Source organism: Patella vulgata, chromosome 1 (assembly GCF_932274485.2).
Source record: "Patella vulgata chromosome 1, xgPatVulg1.2, whole genome shotgun sequence".
Classification (NCBI taxonomy): domain Eukaryota; kingdom Metazoa; phylum Mollusca; class Gastropoda; family Patellidae; genus Patella; species Patella vulgata.
Window position 1 is genome coordinate 92,238,006 of NC_065879.2, and position 23,339 is coordinate 92,261,344.

Consider the following 23,339-nt stretch of genomic DNA (forward strand, 5'->3'; position numbering starts at 1 on the left):
CGCTGGAATCCCGGTGGTGGTTGGTGGAATCCAGGTGGTGGTTGGTGGAATCCAGGTGGCGGTTGGTGGAACCCAGGTGGTGGTTGGTGGAACCCAGGTGGTGGTTGGTTGAATCCTGGTGGTGGTTGGTAGAAGCCTGGCGGTGGTTGGAATCTATTTCTTAACTGAGGCCAGTCCATTGGTAGATGGTTGGGGAAGGTGTTTGTAATTATGCAAATGGGTGAGACGAGACAATAGAGGGGAACAAAAATTGATGTGTATAGGTTGTGTTCGGATCTGTTCTCTGTAATATATCTGGTGTAATATGTGAATGTAAGGCCTAAATGTAAGTTAAACTAATATATATGCAGTTTTGTTCTATGCCAGATATTCGGCGATGCTAAGAAAAAGAATGTAGAATTAAATGGCGGATTGATTAAGGCTTGTGCTCAAGCGTTCTTTACCAGATATTCGGCGATGCTAAGACAAAGAAATGTGGAATTAAATGGCGGATTGATGTCTATAGGTTGTGCTCGGACCTGTTCTCTGTAATATGTGAATGTAAGACCTAAATGCAAGTTAAACTAATATATATGTAGTTATGTTCTTTGCCAGATATTCGGCGATGCTAAGACAAAGAATGGGGAATTAAATGGCGGATTGATTAAGGCTTGTGCTCAAGCGTTTATAGTAAATTCCCTAAATTGTAACGTGACGGAATGAAATTGGAAGAATAGTAACTGTGAAAATACAATAAATCGTTTGAATTTAAGTGTTTATTGGTTAAATCCCAATAATTCAATTCAAAAAAGAAAAAGAATTTAACAAGTATAACAAAAGCGTGGGTGTTACATAAAATATACAATAAATATACAAAAAGAAAAAAATCTTACATGAAATATAGTAGTGAAGTTCCTCGATTAACTCGCGATGCACATTTCGGAGTGGTATCCTTTATCAAGCGATGATAGTCTAACTTAATTGAAACTTTCTGGCCTATTTGTACCCATCAAAAAGAGATAAGCCAATCAAAATTAATATGGGCAAGCCCTGATTCTAATTAAACACATGAGTGATATGTTTGTGAGTTATTGAGCGGGTGATTAAGTAGCGGCTTTAATTGAAGTGATGAGTAAATTGAACAGATTAAGATGAGTATTCAGTATGGTAGCTCATTGTTTTGATTGGATTTGATCAAAAGATAATGGATGTTTTAATTTTAAATTTCTGCCGTGTTTGCATTGGTGATTGGTCGATCAGTGGAGTGATTACAGTGAAAGGATTTTGAATAATGGAAATTAATGATTTAAATAGGGAATTAAGCGGTTTTTTTTAGCTATTGATGGAACAAATAGGCCAGTCTACTTGGGAGAATCAGTTAAGGCGAGGAAATATTAAGTATGGACATAAATATAGAAACTGCTGAGTTTAAATTTTATGATGCAATTCTAGTCGATGGACTTTTACTAAAGTTGTTAATATTTATATACATTGCTTTAGGAGACTATTTAAATGGCACATATAACATAAAAGATAATATAATATCAAGAAGAACATGCATCATAGGCTAACAAATATTATAATATAAAAATATAAGGCATACATTATGAAATAATAAGAGTAATAGAATTTGTAAAGAACAAAATTATATATACAGACGTGATTTGATTATCTCTATAAGGGAAATATCTTGAACCAGGTTTACATCAGCCTGGCGCGGGTGAGGGTTAGGTTTAAGAAGATCAGTGGTGGGTTAGGGTTAGGTTCTTCCGGTGTTTTCCAGAGGACCAGGCTCTGGGTTAGCTATTTAGGGTGTTTCCCGGTATTTAGTGTGTTTTCCGGTATTTAGTGTTTTTCCGGTGTTTTCCGGTATTCAGTATAACATGGTGTTTTCCGGTTGTTTTTCGGTGTTTTCCGGTATATAGTATAGCCCCTATCCCAAGACAGGAGAATGCTTAGATTACATGGTCTGTCAGAGGTGTAGTTTCGATACTCCACCTGTATGTGTACCTGACAAAGAGTTGAAACACCTGTCCAACCTCTTCAATTTCACTTCAGTATAAGTCCTTACGTGTTTCTGTACATTACTACTACATGGGCAATTGATTTATTACAAACATCACAATTATATGGTTTTTATTAAGTATGAATTTTATGTGCTTGTGTACGCTTCCACTCTTTGTGAATGATAAAGTTTTCCACCAGTATGAATCCCCCTGTGTTTCTGGAGAGCACTGCTGTCGGAAAATGATGTACTACAACCATCGCATTTATATGGCTTTTCACCAGTGTGAATTCGGATATGTCGCTGTAAATTACCTTTCTCCGAGAATGATTTACGACAAACATTACATTTATAAGGCTTCTCACCTGTGTGAGTTTTTGTGTGTTGCCGCAGACCACCTATATGTCGGTATGATTTACAACAAACATCACACTTATAAGGTTTTTCACCTGTATGAATTCTCAGGTGAGTCTGTAGAGTATCTCTTTTAGTAAATGATTTACTACAAACATCACACTTATAAGGTTTTTCACCTGTATGAATTCTCATGTGTTCCTGTAGACGATTACTATAAGAAAATGATTTACTACAAACATCACATTGATAAAGTTTTTCGCCACTATGAGTTTTTGTGTGCTTCTGTAGATAACCACGTTCAGTGAATAATTTACCACAAACATCACATTGATAGGATTTTTTTCCAGAATGAGTTTTAGTGTGCCTTTGTAAAGTATCACTTTCAGTGAATGATTTACTACAAAAATCACATGCAAAGAGTTTTTCTTCAGTATGAATTCTCTGTAGGCCACCAGTTCGTGAGAAGTATTTACTACAAACATCACATTTATAAGGTTTTCCACCAGTATGGCTTCTAATGTGTGACTGTAGATTACCATTTTCAGTGAATGATTTACTACAAACATTACATTTATAAGGTTTTCCACCAGAATGGCTTCTAATGTGTGACTGTAGATTACCATTTTCAGTGAATGATTTACTACAAACATCACATTTATAAGGGTTTTCACCCGTATGTTTTCTTGTGTGACGCTGTTGAACTGCACGTCTAGAAAATGATTTATCACAAACATCACATTTATATAGTTTTGCTCCAGTACAATTCTCTGTGTGTCTCTGTCGAATACAATTTGGGATGACTGATTTACTACAAACATCCTTACATGCTTTCAACTCACTACTGTCACAAGAACTGAACTCTAATTTATGATGTACTTCACAATGTTTCTCTAAATCAATGTCAGATTTAAATTTCTCATCACATAAATTACACTCATGAACTGTTTCAATATCTTTAGTGTTCTCTTCTTTAACATGAGAATATCCACCAACATCATCAGTTTTCTCACCTTTAACATGAGAATATCCATCAACATCATAAGTTTTCTCACCTTTAACATGACAATATCCAGCTATATCATCAGTTTTCTCACCTTTAACATGAGAATATCCAGCTATGTCATCAGTTTTCTCACCTTTAACATGACAATATCCAGCTATATCATCAGTTTTCTCACTTTTAACATGAGAATATCCAGCTATGTCATCAGTTTTCTCACCTTTAACATGAGAATATTCAGCTACATCATCAGTTTTCTCACCTTTAACATGACAATATCCATCTATGTCATCAGTTTTCTCATCTTTAACATGACAATATTCATCTACATCATCAGTTTTCTCTTTTTTAACATGTACTTCACAGTGTTTTTCTAAATCAGATTCTGACTTAAATTCTTCATCACACAAATTATACTGATAGCAAGTTTCAATATCTTCAGTTTTTTCTTCTTCAAAATGACAAAATTCATCTACATTACTTTTTCCTTTTACCTCAACTACTTTATTTTGCGTGTGAAATCTTTTAACATCGCGAGTTTCCTATAATATATGAAATGTATAACATAATTAGTTTCCTGTAACATATAAAGGACATTAGTCTCCTGTAATATAAAAAAGTTATATCATCATTAGTTTCCTGTAATATATAAAAGTTATAACACAATTAGTTTCCTGTAATATATAAAATGTATAACATAATTAGTTTCCTGTTGTACATAAAGGATATAACAACATTAGTCTCCTGTAATATATAAAAGTTATATCATCATTAGTTTTCTGTAATATATAAAAGCTATATCATCATTAGTTTCTTGTGATATATAAAAGATATAACGTCATTAGTTTCCTGTAATATATAAAAGTTATAACATCATTAGTTGCTGTAATATATAAAAGTTATAACATCATTAGTCTCCTGTAATATATAAAAGCTATATCATCATTAGTTTCCTGTAATATATAAAAGTTATAACATCATTAGTTTCTTGTGATATATAAAAGTTATAACATCATTAGTCTCCTGTAATATATAAAAGTTCTAACATCATTAGTTTCCTGTAATATATAAAAGTTATAACATCATTAGTTTATTGTAATATATAAAAGTTATAACATCATTAGCATCCTGTAATATATATAAAAGTTATAGCATCATTAGTTTCTAGTTTCTTGCAATAACATCATTAGCTGCCTGTAATATATTAAAGATGGGTTCGAAGAAAAGTATTTATCTGGTGGTTATTCCTTGTGTTGTCACGATTACAAAATTCTTGAATCGGTTAATCGGCTAACCAAAAATTGTATCGGTGCCGATTAATCGGATGCCGTATAAATTCTATAATAATGTAAAATAAATGTTTCTTTCGTTGGCTAATAATGTCATTGTCTGTACTGCGTTACAGGGGTTTTCCCTTGTGATTGTTGATATGCGTGAGCACTGAATAGCTGACCGTATATTATTTTAATACATTTCTTTGGGTTTGAGCTACATGTATTTAAAAAGTAACAAAAACAGTACATATACGCAATCCATAAATATATTGTTCAAAAATACACTTCGTTTCGGGTAAAATAGGGGTCTTCAAATTTTAATGCGGAGGATATGACGTCAAAAAAAAGGTCAAACTATCCCAAAATGGCGACTGAAAGAAATGTTGGTGTGTATGTGATATTGGATAAACCTGTTTCACTGAACAACGTTTGTTTGTCAGTAAGTGTTATTGTTGTTCAGAGGTGGATAACACAATAAGGTAGGACATGCATTTAGAATTTATCGACTGACGCCTTTCAGCTCGTGGCTATTTGATGCGCCAACAATTCGGTGGCTCATTTCTCTAAGAAAGGACGACTTAAAGAACCGAGAGGTTACGTGTGAACGAAACCTCGAGGCACCCTGGTGTAGGGCTATGAATGCAAAATTGAGTTATTAATGGATTTATTTACAAATAAGCTTATTTGATAAAGTTACATTTAAATAGCATAAAACTTTATAGATTGAAGATATCTCCATTAGAAGCCAAGATATGGACATTTATGTTCGGTGAATCGGGGTACTTTTTGTCTAAAATTTTATATAGAGAAAGTCAAAATAGACTGAAAGGTCACAGGGGTCAATGGCACAAAATTCAGGAATTAACAATAGATCAGAAGCACATAATAATGCATAATACCTGGACAAAATATCCGATCTTGCTGAAAATTGGCACAACGGACACCCAATCGACGCTCTAAAGTATGACAGGGAAAAAAACCATAGGTCGACCACGATGTCGGCCATTTTGAATAAATTAAAGACAAAAAAAGCGTAATATTGTTGAAATCGTAACTATTTATATTCAAATTCCAGTTACATTTACAGAATAATAAACAATTAATACAACATCTAACCAAATAAGAATCATGGTGATGCAAATATGCAAATAAGGTGATGGAAAATCCAAGATGGCTGCCAGCGTCCACAAACTATTTTATCGCAAACCAAAAAAAAAAAAACTGAACAAATGTAATCATCCAACTTATCAAACTGAAGCAAATATAAACAGCAATTCAAAAATAACACTTTTGCACTTCTTAAACCATTACAGTAATAACAGACCAGACAAATATAACTAAGGATTAAAAAAAAATTCAAAAAGTATCATGTTTAAATGTATTTTCTGTGATAGAAAAGTCATGCAATGTTGCATTAGCATTAATGAATCCAAGGGAGGTAATAGGTGCAGAGTTCACTGCCCTTAGACCACAAATGTGATTAATCTGAGTAAAAATCTGTAAGATTCTGAATATTTTCTACAAAACTGATCATCTTTGGTGGTTGCTCAGTGAACATGCTAAGTAACATTATAATCATTTAAATTCCGTTTTTTGTCAGTCAAATTAAAATATTTACAATATCAGTCATTCTATTTACTACATTTTAGTAATGATAGTGACCCTTGTGAAATTAAGGATAAAGTTAATATTAAGCTGCGTTTTTTTCTTCCCATGCAAGAAAATCAACAGATTTTACAAATCCACTAGCAAACAAATTTTACATGTAATTATAAAGAGCAATATTTATATAAAATTGTGCTGTATAAATAGTACTGAATCAAAGCATCAAACTAATGATTATTTTACTTATTTGTTCACATAAGTATTTGCAATATATCCTTTAGTTTTACTGTTTATTTTGGTGTTTTTTACTGCCACAAAATGTTGTTTTACGTAGTAGGTATTTGTAGTCCTATTCTCAACCCTCCTCCTTTCACAGCTTGGGCTTGGGACCGGCCACGGCGGATTTAAACAGGACAACACTTACACAGACAACACACACAAGAGACCAATTACATAACACACGGTATAATGAACACTTATGACGATAAAGACACACAACGAATACGATGATAGTACTTTTTCAATCCTTTGTCATTGAAATGGATCTTGGCGGTCAAAAAATCATCCTGAAGCTTAATATTTTTGCAAAATACAAAAAAAGACTTGAAACGATCATACAAAAGACGGTTAATTGCCATCTCTTTGGGATTCATACAAGTCTAATGTAAGACCGGGAGATTTTAAGAAATTGTTCCGCTCAACAATACTCCCCACATACACGTCTGCAGCCCACTGCCTTAATTCTTACTACAAGAGCACGTGGGGACGTGGGGACGATGAAACACAGATGTCGTTGCCACCTAAATGAATAGGGGATCACGGTGGCTAAGTGGGTAAGGCGCTGGCTCGCTAGCCTGGAGGTCGGGTGTTCAATCCCTGCATTGGCCGAGAAAGTTCATCCAGATTTTCCGGCGTGGTTCCCCCTTGTCAGTGATGCAGGACGGAGGGCCTGATAAGGACAGCTGTCTAGTCATTCGGATGAGACGAAAAACCGAGGTCCTGTGTACACATTGGCGTGCACGTAAAAGATCCCTTGACAGTTGGAATTCGATATAAGAGTAGGCCGTAGTGCCGCTGTCCGGGCAAAATTACCCTCATAGCACACTGTATGGCGTATGCCCGTCTTCATTAGCCCAGTTCGGAGCAAAACAGTAGGACATTAAACCCCCATTTCATTTCATTTCATTTCCTAAATGAATAAACACAACATCAGGACAAAAGGTTAGAAACAAGAGCCTGAGACGGGTTTGTTGCCTTCATCCCCCCTTTTCCGAAAAACCTCACATCACCAGGAACACATAAATTAGAACAACAATACTTATCTAGACGAGCCACTAAACTTAAACCAATTTTAACCATGATTAATCTGAAAAATAATGTATGATGTACAGAGAAACATAATACTATCTAAAAGATGCATAATGTTTTTGGATATACCGGCAATTCATACATGTATTGTTACATCAATTCAAACACAGAATCTAAATATTGATTATATGTAGCAATATCTTTCTTCTTCAAGTTCAATTTCTTACTTTTATCATTCACCCGTCCAATTTTCTTCCTCAAACTTTCAACATTGAAAGAATCCGAATTTTTGTCTGATATACCGGTAGCAATTAAATGATCAGTAGGCCCCTACATTGATCAATATTGTCAAAATACTGTAATATTAATAATTCAATAATAAAGCCAAATTTTAGTTGATTAAAATAAACAGCTTCAATTTGTAATTTGCTCAAAATTTGCTCTATTTTTGTAGAAATATTTAACTTTTCAGAAAATTTTCCAATGGAATTCAAATAATATTGTTGACTGCAATTTTATCAAAATCAGGTGAAGCCATATTTTTTTTTGCAAATCTGCTATACTATACCTTTACAGCAAAAATAAATATAGGTAGATCTACTACGGTAGATGATGCACCAAGTGTCGTACTGAATTTTAAAAATTTTAATTCAAAAAAGCTTATATTAAAAAATTTCACTCGACAAGGCCTACACAATAACATTGTAATTTGTAAACTTACCAACTTCAATACTTGCCTAGCTAGGCCTACCTAGTAGTACAAAACTGACAATAAAAAGATCTAGACCTAGCCTAGCCTACTAGAAGCTAAAAACAAAAAAATGTAACATGTATTTTAATTGCATTGGTCAAAATCAAACTACAAATTGGGCCTTAATAAAATTAAAAAAGGTAAAAGAAAGAAGGGAAGACCGTACCATCCAGACGTTTTTTTGTTTTTTACTGAAGACAGACATACGTGTCATAATACTGGATGAATAGGGCTACGTCCTCTCGTAACGGTTTCATCATTTTGAATGAGTCATAAATATCAATTTATGCCACACACGCACACAGTCATTGTACACAATGTAAAGTGTAGAAATGAATTTCCAACATCGTTTTGCGAATAAGTTGGATCTGCATACTTACATTTTTGCACAATCTTCTTCTGTAAGCGTTCTCGAAAGAACTTCCGCCGTAATCGGGCCACGCCTCCTGGATTTCGTGAACAGAATTGACGCTGACCCTTACTCGCATATCACGGTCGTAGCTATTTATTTATGAATATTTTAGTATAATTTTTTTTGCAGTTGGTAGAAAACATATTCGTCTTCACAAATCCGAGTGCGCGTGTAAAAATTTTATTTTCTAAACATTATTAAAAAGCAAATCTTTCCTTCAATTTAGCATATCTTGGCTTCTAATTCGGTTAGAAATTTGCCGCAAGCGGAATAATAAATTTTAGGATTTCCTCTTTTTGATTGGACATTAAATTTAGTTCTGCGGTGCATCACCTATAGCTACGAAACGACTAAAAATAGTCTACAAAATTAGAAAATCGTAAAAATCTGTGTGCCATTAATTTTTACGACGAGAAAATCTCCCAATAAGCCGTAAACGCTTTTCAACGGACGATTTCTCGCCGAGATCAAGCTGCCATACAATAGCTACCATACAATAAGTAGTAGTAGTTAGTTGTATTTACGTCCGCTTCCACCGAGGTGATATCGCAGACATACAATAAGACCACTCACCATATAATAAGGGACAATCAAGTGAGCATACAATAAGGGATACGCTGGATGACCATGACTTCAGTGAAATCACGTGCTCCGTATGGGCTAATCCAAGCCTTCGATAAATAAAATAAATTGAAAGTAGTCTATTTTTAGTAACTACGTTATTGTTTGATAGCGACGGATTTTTTGCTCAAAATAAAAAGGGGTTTATCTCCTCTAAAGTGTGTTATTTTGAATGTGCCAGAAAATAACAAGTATATTCAAAGAGCCATTGAAACTAACTTTCCGGTGATGTATTACACGATAACTGGAATTTCGTATTAAGACCTTTATTTTAACATTAAACACTCGACACATCCCATTACTCGTATTCAGTTAGTGCAGGCTAAGTCTAACTAACTTTGATAAATTTTTTAAAAAAAAGTATACATACATTGTGCCTAAAACAAATAAGGTATAAACTAAAGAAAGGATTGACTTTAATTCTCAGTATAGATATAATTATTTTGGATTAAGTCCCGCATTCTTACTTCAAATATCCCGGTTCCCTTCAACTTTAATCTTTTTTCAGGTATGTATATTTAAGTGTGCCAGAAAATTATTTACAGATTTGAAAAGGCCAAGGAAAAAGGGACATACTTTTAAATGATGCGTACCAGGATTGCTGTAATTTCGTATTAAGACCCGTATTTTTACTTTAAATACCCCTACCCTCGTTATTTAATAGGGTTTGTACCACCCAACTTTGATCGTTTTTTAAGATAGGTAAATATGAATGTGCCAGAAAATTATTTATATATTTGAAGAGAGCAATGAACAAGCTTTTCAGTGATATGTAACATCATCGCTGGAATTTCCTATTAAGACCCGTTTTTGAACATTGAATACCCCCCCCCCCTTCCCATTAATAATCATAGTAATAGAGATTAGTACCACCCAACTTTGATCCTTTTGTAAGATAAGTAAATATGAATGTGCCAGAGAATTATTTATTTATTTGAAGAGAGCAATAAACAAGCTTTTCAGTGATATGTAACATCATTGCTGGAATATCGTACTAAAAACCGTATTTTGGCATTGAATACCCACCCACCCCCTTCATAATCATAGTAATTGAGTTTAGTACCACCCAACTTTGATCATTTTTTAAGGTAAGTAAATATGAATGTGCCAGAAAATTATTTATATATTTGAAAAGAGCAATAAACAAGCTTTTCAGTGATATGTAACATTATGGCTGGAATTTCGTATTAAGAACCGTATTTTGGCATTGAACACCCACCTTCCCCCCTTCATAATCATAGTAATAGAGTTTAGTACCACCCAACTTTGATCGTTTTTAAGGTAAGTAAATATGCATGTGTCAGAAAATTATTTATATATTTGAAGAGAACAATAAACAAGCTTTTCAGAGATATGTAACATCATTGCTGGAATTTCGTACTAAGAACCGTATTTTAGCATTGAATCCCCCCCCCCCCCCGTCCCATTCATAATCATAGTAATAAAGTTTAGTACAACCCAAATTTGATCGTTTTTTTAAGGTAAGTAAATATGAATGTGCCAGAAATTATTTATATATTTGAAGAGAGCAATAAACAAGCTTTTCAGTGATATGTAACATCATTGCTGGAATTTCGTACTAAGAACCGTATTTTGGCATTGAATACCCACCTTCCCCCCTTCATAATCATAGTAATAGAGTTTAGTACCACCCAACATTGATCGTTTTTTAAGGTAAGTAAATATGAATGTGCCAGAAAATTATTTATATATTTGAAGAGAGCAGTTAACAAGCTTTTCTGTGATATATAACATCATGGCTGGAATTTCATACTAAGAACAGTATTTTGGCATTGAATACCCACCTCTCCCCCCTTCATAATCATAGTAATAGAGTTTAGTACAACCTAACTTTGATCCTTTTGTAAGATAAGTAAATATGGACGTGCCAGAAAATTATTTACATATTTAGAGAGAGCAATAAACAAGCTTTTCAGTGATATGTCACATCATTGCTGGAATTTCGTACTAAGAACTGTATTTTGGCATTGAATACCCACCTTCCCCCCTTCATAATCATAGTAATAGAGTTTAGTACCACCAGTGATGGGATTTCAAAATTTTTCATGTCGGACATTTTTACCGAAAATAAAGGGACATAACTCTTATCGTTATTTAAAATGGCAGTTTTTAGACCACACACAAAAATCACGTGTAAACAAAATATTCAAATTCGTCCGTAATATAAAAATAGGTGCACCTAGTTATTTTTCATATTTAATTCCCGTACGGTATTCAAATTTATGTCAGTAATATTCCTACAAAATTCGTAATACAATAGAATGAAAGCGTTCCGACTGCTGCCGATCTGTACTGTTTCAAATTCCTCCAAAATTACCGTATTTTCGGGTCATAAGTCGCTACATTTTTCAGCAGAAGTCCGGCATTCGTCTTAAACTCCGTTACGACTTATATACAGAGGGTAAGAATATGATATCCCGAGGAATGACACCATCCGCTAAATAATCGCTAGCACGCGCTATCGTCTAAAACAATTAAGTACTTACACTATTTCAATCGACATATTCGTCAACATTGCCTAGGTTACTTATTTCTTTATTTAAAAACATAAACCCCATTCAAAATATGATCGTAAATCCGAGAATATGCCATCAAAATAGAATCTTTTCTTCGGCATTAGAAGCGTGAATTTAGTCACGTATTCATTTCATAATTTCACGCGGCTCGCGAGATTTCTAATACCGGTATAGCACTCGGCAAACCTCGGCAGATTCCGTTACTCTACAAACAGCCCCTCTGTATGACGGTAAGTGATATGTACCTAATCAGATTTTCTTCAAACAAGGACAACTTTGCTCTGAAAATTCTAAACACGCTTTGAACGACGCAATTTTGATAACTTCTTTCTAAAACCGGCAAGTTCGTAGGTACATATCACTTACCGTCATGCAGTCGAAGCTAGATGTAGAGTAACAGAATCTGCCAAGGTTTCCCGAGTGCTGTAAAAGCATGCTAGAAATGTCTAATATTTTTCGGATATATGTGTGTGTGAAATAGCTTTATTTAACGCTCGCTTCCACCGAAGTGATATAGCAGACGAATTATAATGACTGTCTATTGATCTGGGCGTTATATACTCTTACAATATGTGACTTCTATGACTAGTTTATACATATTGTCGGCTCACATCAATGCGATTAAAATGTCCGTCAATGCAGAAACCACGAGGTTAACAAACGAAGATTAAAATTATAATGGATTGATGAATATTCCGACAAAGGGGAAACAATGGCTTCCGTTTAAGATTAGATTGATGAATTGTCCGACAAAGGAATAAGTCAGTCAATCAAGGCAGATAAAGTAGTTAATCAAGGTATGTTTATAGACCGTATAACACGATAAATACGTTGATCACTTAATTACCTAATCAATCCAGCGTATTATCGACGATAATCTGGTTGAGTGGTAGTTATACACTCAGTAAACTATATGAATTTCGGAATTTTGAATATTATTCACCATGTCTTGATGTCCGATTGGGCATATTCCCGGTCGGACAATTTTGGGCGTTTGGAAAAAAGATTCGGACAAGTCCGGAATATACGGGCAAAATCCCATCACTGAGTACCACCCAACTTTGATCGTTTTTTAAGGTAAGTAAATATGAATGTGCCAGAAAATTATTTATATATTTGAAGAGAACAATTAACAAGCTTTTCTGTGATATATAACATCATGGCTGGAATTTCGTACTAAGAACAGTATTTTGGGATTGAATACCCACCCCTCCCCCCCTTTGATCCTTTTGTAAGATAAGTAAATATGGATGTGCCAGAAAATTATTTACATATCTAGAGAGAGCAATAAACAAGCTTCTCAGTGATATGTAAACTTTATTACTATGATTATGAATGGGGGGGGGGGGTATTCAATGCTAAAATACGGTTCTTTGTACAAAATTCCAGCCATGATGTTATATAACACTGAAAAGCTTGTTTATTGCTCTCTTCAAATAGATAAATAATTTTCTGGCACATTCATATTTACTTACCTTAAAAAACGATCAAAGTTGGGTGGTACTAAACTCTATTACTATGATTATGAAGTGGGGGGGGGGGGGTATTCAATGCCAAAATGTTACATATCACTGAAAAGCTTGTTTATTGCTCTCTCCAAATTACTTACGTTAAAAAACGATCAAAGTTGGGTGGTACTAAACTCTTTTACTAATTTTAAAAAACGATCAAATTTGGGTTGTACTAAACTTTATTACTATGATTATGAATGGGACGGGGTATTAAATGCTAAAATACGGTTCTTAGTACGAAATTCCAGCCATGACGTTATATATCACTGAAAAGCTTGTTTATTGCTCTCTTCAAATATATAAATAATTTTCTGGCACATTCATATTTACTTACCTTAAAAAACGATCAAAGTTGGGTGGTACTAAACTCTATTACTATGATTATGAAGAGGGGGAGGAGGGTATTCAATGCCAAAATACGGTTCTTAATACGAAATTCCAGCCATAATGTTACATATCACTGAAAAGCTTGTTTATTGCTCTCTCCAAATTTATTAGCTTAAAAAAGGATCAAAGTTGGGTGGTACTAAACTCTATTACTATGATTATGAAGGGGGGGGGGTATTCAATGCCAAAATACGGTTCTTAGTACGAAATTTAAGCAATGATGTTACATATCACTGAAAAGCTTGTTTATTGCTCTTTTCAAATATATAAATAATTTTCAGGCGCATTCATATTTACTTACCTTAAAAAACGATCAAATTTGGGTTGTACTAAACTTTATTACTATGATTATGAATGGGACGGGGGGGGGGGGGGTTATTCATTGCTAAAATACGGTTCTTAGTACGAAATTCCAGCAATGACGTTACATATCACTGAGAAGCTTGTTTATTGCTCTCTCTAAATATGTAAATAATGTTCTGGCACATCCATATTTACTTATCTTACAAAAGGATCAAAGTTAGGTTGTACTAAACTCTATTACTATGATTATGAAGGGGGGGGGGGGTATTCAATGCCAAAATACGGTCCTTAGTACGAAATTCCAGCAATGATGTTACATATCACTGAGAAGCTTGTTTATTGCTCTCTCTAAATATGTAAATAATTTTCTGGCACGTCCATATTTACTTATCTTACAAAAGGATCAAAGTTAGGTTGTACTAAACTCTATTACTATGATTATGAAGGGGGGAGAGGTGGGTATTCAATGCCAAAATACTGTTCTTAGTATGAAATTCCAGCCATGATGTTATATATCACAGAAAAGCTTGTTAATTCCTCTCTTCAAATATATAAATAATTTTCTGGCACATTCATATTTACTTACCTTAAAAAAACGATCAAAATTGGGTGGTACTAAACTCTATTACTATGATTATGAAGGGGGAAGGGGGGTATTCAATGCCAAAATACGGCTCTTAGTACGAAATTCCAGCAATGATGCTACATATCACTGAAAAGCTCGTTTATTGCTCTCTTCAAATATATAAATAATTTTCTGGCACATTCATATTTACTTACCTTAAAAAAACAATCTAATTTGGGTTGTACTAAACTTTATTACTATGATTATGAATGGGAAGGGGGGGGGGGGGGTATTCAATGCCAAAATACGGTTCTTAGTACGAAATTCCAGCCATAATTTTACATATCATATTACTGAGAAGCTTGTTTATTGCTCTCTCCAAATATATAAATAATTTTCTGGCCCTTTTTATTTAGAGCAAAAAATTTGTCGCCATCAGACAATAACCTAATTACTAAAAATAGACTACTTTCAATTTATTTTATTCATCGAAGGCTCGGATTAGCCCATACGGAGCATGTGATTTCACTGAAGTCTTGGTCATCCAGCGAATTCCTTATTGTATGCTGATTTGATTGTCCCTTATTGTATGGTGAGTGGTCTTATTGTATAGTAGCTTATTGTATGGAAGCTTGATCTCGGCCGATTTCTCGGCAGGTAATTAGCGTACCAAAATATAAATAACACCATTGGAAGGCTAATTCAATTCTGATTCATACCATATAAATCATTATAATTTTAAGTACAGACATCTGCTTACAAATTAGAGTTTTGTAACTCGTGTCCAGGATTTTGACGTTATCGATGAAAATTAGCCACGATGATGTCACAGCATTCATAGCCCTACCTGGAGTACTAAAGACTCCTACGCGAAAGCGAATTATTGAAATAAAATTGAACCATTTGTCAGTCCCGAAATGACCTAGTTTGTGTCGAGTGGACGTTAAACTCCATTTCTCTTTCGATTTGATACAATAAAATCTTATCTTACTATTCTGTCTCAGCGCGGAGCCTTACAGTAAGTATAACCAGTGACACCAAAACACAAAGTGACCAATCAAGTTCTGAGCTTTATTGGAACTTCTACGAGTGTTGTACATAGGTGTATCATGTGTGGTAAAAAGCTGAAATAAAAAATAAAACCTTACAGTTCTATACAAAGATCAATACAAACTACTTTTCATACAAACTTGAATTTGAGATGACATGAATAGCTTTCCGTAGTTTTTAGAATCAGTTTGAACGTCGTACTTACTCAATACTAAACGACATAGTTTAAACCATTAACATACTAAATACACAATTGGTTTATGAGAATGATGTACAGTAATAACATACTAAATTAAGCTCGACTTTAAAATATTCCAACACGTAAAAGCATTTACATTTCCCGTACATGCACAATAACAATAGGCCTACATTACAACGTAACTTTGACACAACTAAATAATAACAGAAACCTAATTGCTGCCATCTTATAAACATAGCATTAATTATAAGTATTTGTTGTTTACTTACTCCGTGACACAATGAAGATAACAAACAAAAGATACATTTAGAAACAAAGCTGAATGTTAAGCCGTGTACTAGCGACCACGCCGTGACCAACTTCCGGAGACGTTCAATTACGTCCAAGAGAGATTACTCCAAATTATAAAGGCAAATAAAAGCACAGAACACTCCCCGTCTGATGACTATCTGTCATCACATGAATTGATACATATGTACATGCAATAATACCACTCTTACATATCAAAATTTTCGGTTTCATAGGACTAACGCCTTAAAAGATTTCGAATACACATTCTAAAGTCAGGACTCGTCAGGTATTAACAAAACAAGTTCTACTATAGGACGAGTATATATAACCACATGTTGTCCATCCCGGATAACACGAATATCACATTTACGCACTAGGCCATCTGCTTCTCTGTAGGTCTTCTCAACAACTCCGATAGGCCACATATTTCTTGCAACCTGTTTATCCTTAACTAGCACGACATCCCCACAAGAAATATTTCTTTGTATTTCGCTCCACTTACGTCGCGTTTGAAGAGTTTGCAGATATTGAGTCCTCCAACGGTTCCAAAACATTTCTGCTAATATCTGCACACGTTTCCATTGTTTCTTGAAGATGTCTTTATCACCCACAGTTTCCATGATCCCGGTAACTTGCTGAGGTTTCTGAGTCAATAGCAGCGATGGAGTTAGTGGAGTTGGATCTCCGGGATCTGATGTTAACGGAACCAAAGGCCTTGAATTAATAATTGTAGAAGCCTCAGCGAGAAAAGTAACCAGCATCTCGTGAGTAAGCTGACCCCCTGGAACGTCTAGTAAGATAGAGTCTAGGATCCTCCGGGTAATACCAATAACACGTTCCCATACTCCACCCATATGCGAGGCGTGAGGAGGATTGAAGATCCAGGCAGCGCCATTACTATTGAGGAATTCCTTTACTTGAACATCTTCCGCATTAATAGCTTTGACTCCGATGTCGTCTAATGCACCAATAAAATTAGTACCTCGGTCAGACCTGAATAACTTTACGGGACCACGAATCGCTAAAAAACGTCTCAGTGCCATTATAAATGAGGAGGAGCTGAGTTCTTCAGTTACTTCTATGTGAACGCCCCTACACGTTAAACAAGTAAACATCACAGCCCATCTCTTACTGCTAGCCTGTCCTCCTCTTGTGCGACGGGTGACAATGTCCCATGGACCAAAACAGTCAACGCCCACGTTGGTAAACGGCGGTCCGGGTTCTAGGCGATCTGATGGAAGGCTTGCCATTTTCTGACTTCCTAGCGTTCCTCGAAGCTTCTGACACTTAACACATTTACTTATAATTGAAGATATGAGCGACTTGGCTCCCGTAATCCAGTAACCTGCTGAACGTATGACACCCTCTGTAATATGCCTTCCCTGATGATGAACACGTTCGTGAAAATTACGGATCAGTAATGTTGCGATATGATGTTTTCCAGGAACAAGAATTGGATGTTTCTCCGCTTCAGGGATGTTGGAGTAATCCAAACGACCCCCTATCCTCATCAATCCATCTTTGTCAATGTATGGTGAGAGTTTAGTTAGTGAGCTTGACTTAGGAAGTTGCTTCCCGGAACTGAGAAACTGAAAATCGTCTTCGTACACTTCTCGTTGAACTTCACGAATAACAAATTCCTCTGCATCATCAAAGGCAATCACAGTACACGACGTCCAAATTAGATGTGAAGTATCAGACATGTTATCTTTCTTAAAAGCTCTTGCTACATGTTTCAAACGAGCAATAGTCTTAACAAGTTTAGTCCAACTGGAAAATTTTTCGAAACGTTGGGTTCCTAGTCGACTCAAGACGGATACACGAGTCTTGAAGTTTGTCACATCAGATTTGACTTCTTTATCAGATTCAGCCTCTAGCACTTCAAAAGATTCAATAACAGCATTGTGATTCTTCAACAAAAACTGCGGACCGTTTAACCAAGATGAAGTCTGCATCGCAGATGCTTGAACAGAACGCGTCGCTTCATCTGCAGGATTATCCTTCGTGGAAGTATATATCCATTGATGTGGATGTGTAGAATGTCGAATTCTTGCCACACGATTTGCAACGTAATTGAAAAACCTTCTTTTTTCATTGTAAATATAGCCTAGAACTACTTTGCTGTCTGTGTAGAAGGAAAAATTGTTTATATCGAGGTTTAGATGATTTGAGATGGTTTCAGCGACTTCCACTGCAACAACGGCCGCACATAACTCTAATCGCGGTATAGTATTTCCATGTAAAGGTGCTAACTTTGCTTTACCAAGGATGAAGCCTAACTCAAAGTTTCCAGTCTGACATGGCGCTCTAACATATCCAACAGCAGCTATCGCCTTTTCGGAAGCGTCAGAAAAGATATGTATTGATTTATCCTTAATCTGACCAAATGAGGTTGAGAAATAGGTGCGAGGTATGCGTAGTCCACGTAGTTCCTGCAATGAGGTCGTCCATTGATCCCAGATAGCAAAATAATTAGAAGGTAACGGTTCGTCCCAATCACGGGTGCTGTTGATGAGTTCACGTAAGAGCCTCTTTCCTTCAATGACGACGGGAGCTAGGAATCCCAAAGGGTCGAAGATTGAATTGATTGTTGACAGCACTCCACGCCTTGAGAAAGGTTGCTCATCAGTTCTGATGTGATACAAAAACATATCTGATTCCAAGTTCCAGCCCACCCCGAGACTACGTTGTGTGGGTAGCGCTTCAACGTTTAACGGAAGATCTTTCAAATCCGTGGCCAAATCCTCTCGTGGAAAAGACGTCATTACTTCCTCTCTATTCGACACAATTTTGTGAAGTCTTAAGCCCCCTTCTACTTTTAGAACTTCCTGGGTCCTTTTAATCAGATCAGTGGCTTGGTGTGCGGTTGGAAATGATGAAAGCCCATCATCTACATAAAAGTCGTTCTCTACGAAATTGGTGACATCCGAACCAAGAGTGCTACGTTTTGCTGCAAGCCGAAGTCCATAAGTAGCAATAGCTGGCGAAGCTGTGTTGCCGAATACGTGCACACACATTCGGAATTCAATTAAAGGGTTGTCGATATTGTTTTCTTCGTGCCACAAGAAACGCAAGTAGTTTCTGTGTTGTTGGTCCACTTTAAAGCAGTAGAACATCTGCTGGATGTCCGCTATAACCGCCACAGATTCACGCCTAAACCGCATTAAGATGCCCAACAGACTGTTGGTAAAATCAGGGCCTGATAATAATACATCATTTAGGCATATGCCATTATATTTTGCTGCAGAATCAAAAACGATGCGGACTTGGTTCTGTTTTCTTGGATGATAAACGCCAAATATTGGCAGGTACCAGCACTCCTCACTCTTCTGAAGTGGTGGCGCTACTTCTGCATGCCCATTCTGTAACATCTTGTTCATAAAGGCGATGAAATGACCCCTCTTCACATGGTCTTTATGCAGGGATTTATCAAGCATATTCGCCCTTTTTAACACCTGGGTGTAGTTATTTTGTAATCTAGGTCTTGGTTCCCTGAATGGAAGTGGGCATGACCATTTACCATCTACATCTTGGCGGAAACTTGCGTCCATGATATGCAGAAAGGATCTGTCATCAACGGATAAACCTGGCTTATCATCATCCTTCTGCTTCAGGAATATGTTCTGGCCAAATGAATCCCATTCAGGAATTTTAAACAACTGCATTCTGTCACAGTATACAGTATCTAATGTCTCTTGCAACTTTATGCGATTATTACACGGATCGAACATGGTTGTACGACCATTCTCCAGAACGTTAGTCTTGTTTACGTTTAACACCTCTGGTACATGAACACTCCCTAGGCAACTTTCACCAATTATAACCCATCCTATTGGCAGTTTCTGCGCATACGGAGTATTTGCTGGTCCAATACGGTGATCCAAGACGTGATGAGCTTTAATGACATCACGACCAATCAGTAATATGATGTGGGCATTTTCATCTATTGGTGGAATGTGATGGGCAATATCATGTAGATGTGAATAACTCCGAGCCACATCAGGAGTAGGAATCTCATTCCTGTTGTCAGGCATTTGGTTACATTCAATGATCGTCGGAAGATCTAGTTGTACCGTTTGATCAAGAGATTCTAACACGATACCATTAATTTTTCTTCCTGCTGTTCTGACTTTTCCGGAACAGGAAGTGAGTACGTATTCAGTCTCTTCACATTTCACAGCAAGGAGATCGAATAAACGAGGACTGCCAAGGGTTCTGTTACTTTGATCGTCTATCATAACATATAGACGAATTACTTTGTCTGGTTTATCTGATGCGTATACATTACAAAGAACTATCTTAGCACATGACTTTCCAGGGAACTGTCCACAGATACGAGTACACAAAGAACTAACTTTCTTAAAACTCTCCCCGCCATGATTTGAAGTAGTTGTTGGCGGATCCACCGCAAGAGGGTCCGCATGTAGAGCCAGTGGGTGGTCATCACTATTACATTTTGGGCAATGTATAGTTTTCTTACATTCACGTTGAACATGCGATATACTATCGCAGCATCTGAAGCAGATCTTGTTATCCTTTAAGAATTTTAATCTTTCTTGCATGGGTTTTCTTCTAAAGGCTCGACATCTATTCAGAGAATGATCCGTTTGATGCAAAGGACACTTCGAAGTATTATTTAATGAAGATGGCGGCTTTTGAACCTCTTCTGTGTCAGTTTTCTTCACGAGAAAATTGCTCTTTTCTACATACTTCGGTTCCTTCTTGAACTGAGGCACTTCATACGAAAAGCTAGGATTGTTCCGAATTCTGCTTTGTTCCCGGAGAAATTCTGCAAAATGACTAAAGGGAGGATAAACAACAGACATGTGATTCTTTAAGTAGCTAACGGCTGTGGATGTCCATTTTTCCTGCAAATAATAAGGTAGCTTATTTATTATTGGAGTCACGCCAGTGGATGAATCATAATGGCCAAAGAGAGATTTCATCCTTTCATTATCCTTAATGGACTCTATTTCCGACACAAGATCAGAGAGTTCATAGAGTTTCTTTGTGTCTTTGTTTGTAAGTTTGGGGAAACTAGAGAGTTTGTTTTTTAAGGATTCTTCGATCATCTCTGGTGCTCCATACCTATCCTCCAATCGTTGCCAAATTCGTTGTAGACATTTAGCTGGGTTGTTTGCACTTGCTGTTCTTATACTCACAGCATGCTTAGAGGACTCAGACCCTAACCATTTAACAAGTAGATCCACTTGCTCCGAATCAGTGACATGCAGTTCATCCATAATATTAAGGAAGCTGGATTTCCAAGCAATATACGTTTCTGGGCGATCATTAAAGTTCGACAAGCGAGAAAAAAGTAAATCTTTCCGTAAAAGAAAACGTGTTATATCCGACGTGGGGTCTTGAACTACCGGAGTTAGTGGCTGATGCTGATCAGATGGATAGAACTCTGGGATATCGGCATGTAAGTATGTATTGTTTTTGATAGTCTCTGAAGTGTGGGATGCAGCTTGTTGAGCCACAAATTTTTTTGTTCGCGTAACAGAATCTTCTACAACTTTTGGAAGACTATCGTCAAAATCAGATATTCGACAATTTTCATACTCGTATACTCGAAGTTCAGCTTCTGCTGCCGCAGCTTCTTTCTGAGATATCAACATGTCAATGTCTGCTTGCATTTCAGCCTTTTTACGAGCAGTAGATTCATCTAACATAGCTTGATTTTTCCGTAGCTCCGCCTCCTTTTCCGTAAATGCCACTTTTGCTCGAGCGGCTTCAGCTTTTGCACGTTTACGAGCCAAAGTACTTGAGGCACAAGATGTCCCTTTACTTGATTTTCTTGATGAAGTCCGACTAGATTTAGAAGAGATGGACTCCTTTGAAGATGTCTCTGAAGACAGTAATTGCTTACGCAAGTTTATCGTAGTGAAGGCAGTATCTGTTCTCACTCTGCGAAGTTCTATGAGTGCCTGATAGGAATCCATTTCTCTTTTACTTTCGATGGACCTGTTCCTCCTTAGAAAATCTGTGTATTGGGTGGATGCTTCACGATAAGCTGCCAAACAGTTTGAGAGGGCTTCCTCGATAGAGCACAATCGACTTAAAGTCTTGTGTTCCACTTCCAGTTCAAGAATAACAGCATTTACTTTATTCCATGAGTTGTCGACATCTTCCGAAAGTTTATCACGGATTTCGATGTAAATTGACAGGCCCTCTTCTGTAAGATTTCTCAAACGACCTATCTTGGTGGTTGAAACCGTACTATTTGAGAGTACTGTATCTTTTGTTGCATCTGCCATGTTGATGGGACTTTTTACTATTCTGTCTCAGCGCGGAGCCTTACAGTAAGTATAACCAGTGACACCAAAACACAAAGTGACCAATCAAGTTCTGAGCTTTATTGGAACTTCTACGAGTGTTGTACATAGGTGTATCATGTGTGGTAAAAAGCTGAAATAAAAAATAAAACCTTACAGTTCTATACAAAGATCAATACAAACTACTTTTCATACAAACTTGAATTTGAGATGACATGAATAGCTTTCCGTAGTTTTTAGAATCAGTTTGAACGTCGTACTTACTCAATACTAAACGACATAGTTTAAACCATTAACATACTAAATACACAATTGGTTTATGAGAATGATGTACAGTAATAACATACTAAATTAAGCTCGACTTTAAAATATTCCAACACGTAAAAGCATTTACATTTCCCGTACATGCACAATAACAATAGGCCTACATTACAACGTAACTTTGACACAACTAAATAATAACAGAAACCTAATTGCTGCCATCTTATAAACATAGCATTAATTATAAGTATTTGTTGTTTACTTACTCCGTGACACAATGAAGATAACAAACAAAAGATACATTTAGAAACAAAGCTGAATGTTAAGCCGTGTACTAGCGACCACGCCGTGACCAACTTCCGGAGACGTTCAATTACGTCCAAGAGAGATTACTCCAAATTATAAAGGCAAATAAAAGCACAGAACACTTACCATGCTGAATATTTGCTTCTACGTCACTGATTCGCGACAAAAAAAACAACAGTGAATCTCATAACTTCCGGTTTATCATATTTTAAGGTTGTATAATGATTATAGACATGGATCAACCTAGTTCAGCTCTGAACGTACATGTAGGTCTCATTACACTCGGCCTGTACTGAGACCTACGTTCAGAGCTGAACTAGGATCAACCCAACACGAATA

At 36.1% G+C, this 23,339-nt stretch overlaps 2 protein-coding genes across 3 annotated transcripts; both read right to left on the bottom strand.

Moving 5' to 3' along the window:
• Positions 1 to 932: 932 nt before the first annotated feature.
• LOC126817297 (zinc finger protein ZFP2) lies at positions 933 to 23,186 on the bottom strand. The gene is made up of 2 exons (XM_050544144.1): positions 23,127 to 23,186; positions 933 to 3,883 (listed from the first exon to the last, which is right to left on the bottom strand). Exons 1-2 carry the CDS (start codon positions 23,127 to 23,129, stop codon positions 2,132 to 2,134), a joined length of 1,755 nt encoding a protein of 584 aa, XP_050400101.1. The 5' UTR covers positions 23,130 to 23,186; the 3' UTR covers positions 933 to 2,131.
• On the bottom strand, positions 15,606 to 23,111 carry LOC126816846 (uncharacterized). Of its 2 annotated transcripts, XR_008787549.1 has the most exons (3): positions 22,961 to 23,111; positions 16,134 to 22,566; positions 15,606 to 15,739 (listed from the first exon to the last, which is right to left on the bottom strand). XR_008787549.1 is itself a non-coding variant. In XM_056099576.1 (2 exons), the coding sequence occupies exon 2, from the start codon at positions 22,413 to 22,415 to the stop codon at positions 16,428 to 16,430; it is 5,988 nt and encodes a 1,995-aa protein (XP_055955551.1). In that variant the 5' UTR covers positions 22,416 to 22,566; positions 22,961 to 23,111; the 3' UTR covers positions 15,612 to 16,427. The 2 variants fall into 2 exon arrangements, 1 of the variants encoding a protein (XP_055955551.1); XM_056099576.1 differs by having other exon boundaries at positions 15,612 to 22,566.
• Positions 23,187 to 23,339: the final 153 nt, after the last annotated feature.